The 1982-nt window shown below is 37.7% G+C and overlaps 1 protein-coding gene across 1 annotated transcript; it reads right to left on the bottom strand.

Moving 5' to 3' along the window:
- Window positions 1–223: 223 nt before the first annotated feature.
- Window positions 224–1229, bottom strand: LOC140960804 (uncharacterized). Its single transcript, XM_073419085.1, has 2 exons — window positions 587–1229; window positions 224–409 (listed from the first exon to the last, which is right to left on the bottom strand). Exons 1-2 carry the CDS (start codon window positions 1199–1201, stop codon window positions 272–274), a joined length of 753 nt encoding a protein of 250 aa, XP_073275186.1. The 5' UTR covers window positions 1202–1229; the 3' UTR covers window positions 224–271.
- Between the last annotated feature and the right edge of the window lie 753 nt (window positions 1230–1982).

Here is a 1982-nt window from a genome sequence, read left to right on the forward strand (position 1 = left end):
ATTTTTTTTAAAAAGAAAAATATAACATTTTATTATAATTTTTTTTTTGAAAATTAATAATTTAATCCCCGAGATATACATTTGGTTTACACTCTATATTTTGCACAAGCCGAGCAACCAAAACTCAGCATTTGCTACTATTGTGAAAAGTCATAGAGGGTATGAAATCTCTGATGTGAATAAAATCATTCAAGTTTTAGATTATTCGATTTTATATATGTCGGAACAAGTTGATCAAGGTCATCGATGGCTCGATCGGACTGGATTATTACTACATTAATTTGTAATAACAAGAGTTTCCGGATAGAAGGATTTCATAGTCTTCTCCACAGGGACATTTGAAGTGAATGATCAAACCTCCTCCCCCACCTATCTGCTCAATCCACACTGACTCCTTTCCATATTCATCCTGTACCAAATATAGAATTGAGGGGACTCAATATTTATAATGAAAGCTAGAATTAATAATGAGAATTGTAATATAAAATTATTTTTTACTAACATTAAATTCAATAATTTTTGAAATATTGAAAAAAGATACGAACACGTGAAATTTTGTGTGGAAAGATGAAATCTTTACAGTTACCTTGGAATCTTGATCAGAACTGGGGAATATTGAAAGGGTTCTTGTGGCAGCAGGAGATTGTAGCGGAGTATTAGCGGCGGCCGCCGCCTGATAACGTTCTGGTGTAATGGGGTCAGATGTTGAAAGGCGCTGGGGAGGCGGCACAGCTTGGGCTGCCGCCTGCTGATGAGTTTCAGAAGAAATAGGGCCAGATAGTGAGTGGGGGAGTGGCCGCGGAAGCGGCGGCGAAGGGGTAAACAATGAGATGTCGCTGTTCTTGGAATTCTCCGGTGACGGCGATTTCAAGAACTGTGGTTTTGAAGAATCGGAAACGTTGGTTAATGTTTCAGCAATGGAGGGATCCTGAAGAGGTGGTGGCGATGGCGGAGTGAGAGAAAGAGGGCGGTTTATGTCGGCGGAGCTATGGAGATTGGCTCTTTTGGAGACGGATCTTCTGAAGTAAGGTAAGGAGTACGATCTTCTCTTCTTGGAGAGTGCAGCTGAGGAAAAAGGAGTCCGGACGGCGGCGGCGGAGCTTGTGGAGTTTTCGGTGGAGTTGAGGTGGAGCAGAGCGAAGAGCTTGAGTACATAGGAACCAAAACCACCGTTTGCAGCTTCAAGATCTTCGCTACTCATTTTCTGTTGGCGTCTTTGTTATTAGAAAGGCGCTAAATAAACGGATTTTGATGTTTGACCCTAGAAAATCGAAATTTCAGTCATCTTTTATATATATATATATATATGATTTTATAATATAACATTTTAATATTTTACCCCTTTTTTCAATTTAATTTATTTTTCAATATGGTGTTGATACTATAGATGTCAATGGGGCGGGTATGGGACGGGTTTGGCTAAACCCAAGACACTCCCCATGAAAAAAACTTTGACCCATTACCCGCCCCACCCTGGTTAAATATTCTTCGTACCCACCCCACCTCGAATACGAAACGGGGCCGGGTAGACCCGTGAACCCCGCGAGACCCGAATTTTTTTAAAATAAAAAAGTAATCTTTCTTCTCACATGACTGAATTAAAAAACAGACAAGCCTCTAAACACAACATTGTGGAAAATTAATTCATGTCTTCGACCACACTTAATAATAACAAACAAAGTATTTTCACGACATAAAGAATTGCATAAAAAAAGATTTACTAGCACTCCAAAAAAATCTTGACATCCCCAAAAATAAGTCATAACATAATTTAAACAGATCAATATAAAATCAGCGAGTATGCAATATTTCAGACACGTTCTTCGGGATCATTTTCCTCTTCATCAAGAATGGTGGTACAAGTTGGTGAACTACTTGAAAAATTAACTACAAAATTAAATAGATAAAGTATATTGAAAAAATAAAACTGTAATTTCAAATTGTAAAAAAATGTAATTTAAAAAGAGAAAGTACAGTAAAAA

Source organism: Primulina huaijiensis, chromosome 16 (genome assembly GCF_012295235.1).
Source record: "Primulina huaijiensis isolate GDHJ02 chromosome 16, ASM1229523v2, whole genome shotgun sequence".
In the NCBI taxonomy this organism is placed as follows: domain Eukaryota; kingdom Viridiplantae; phylum Streptophyta; class Magnoliopsida; order Lamiales; family Gesneriaceae; genus Primulina; species Primulina huaijiensis.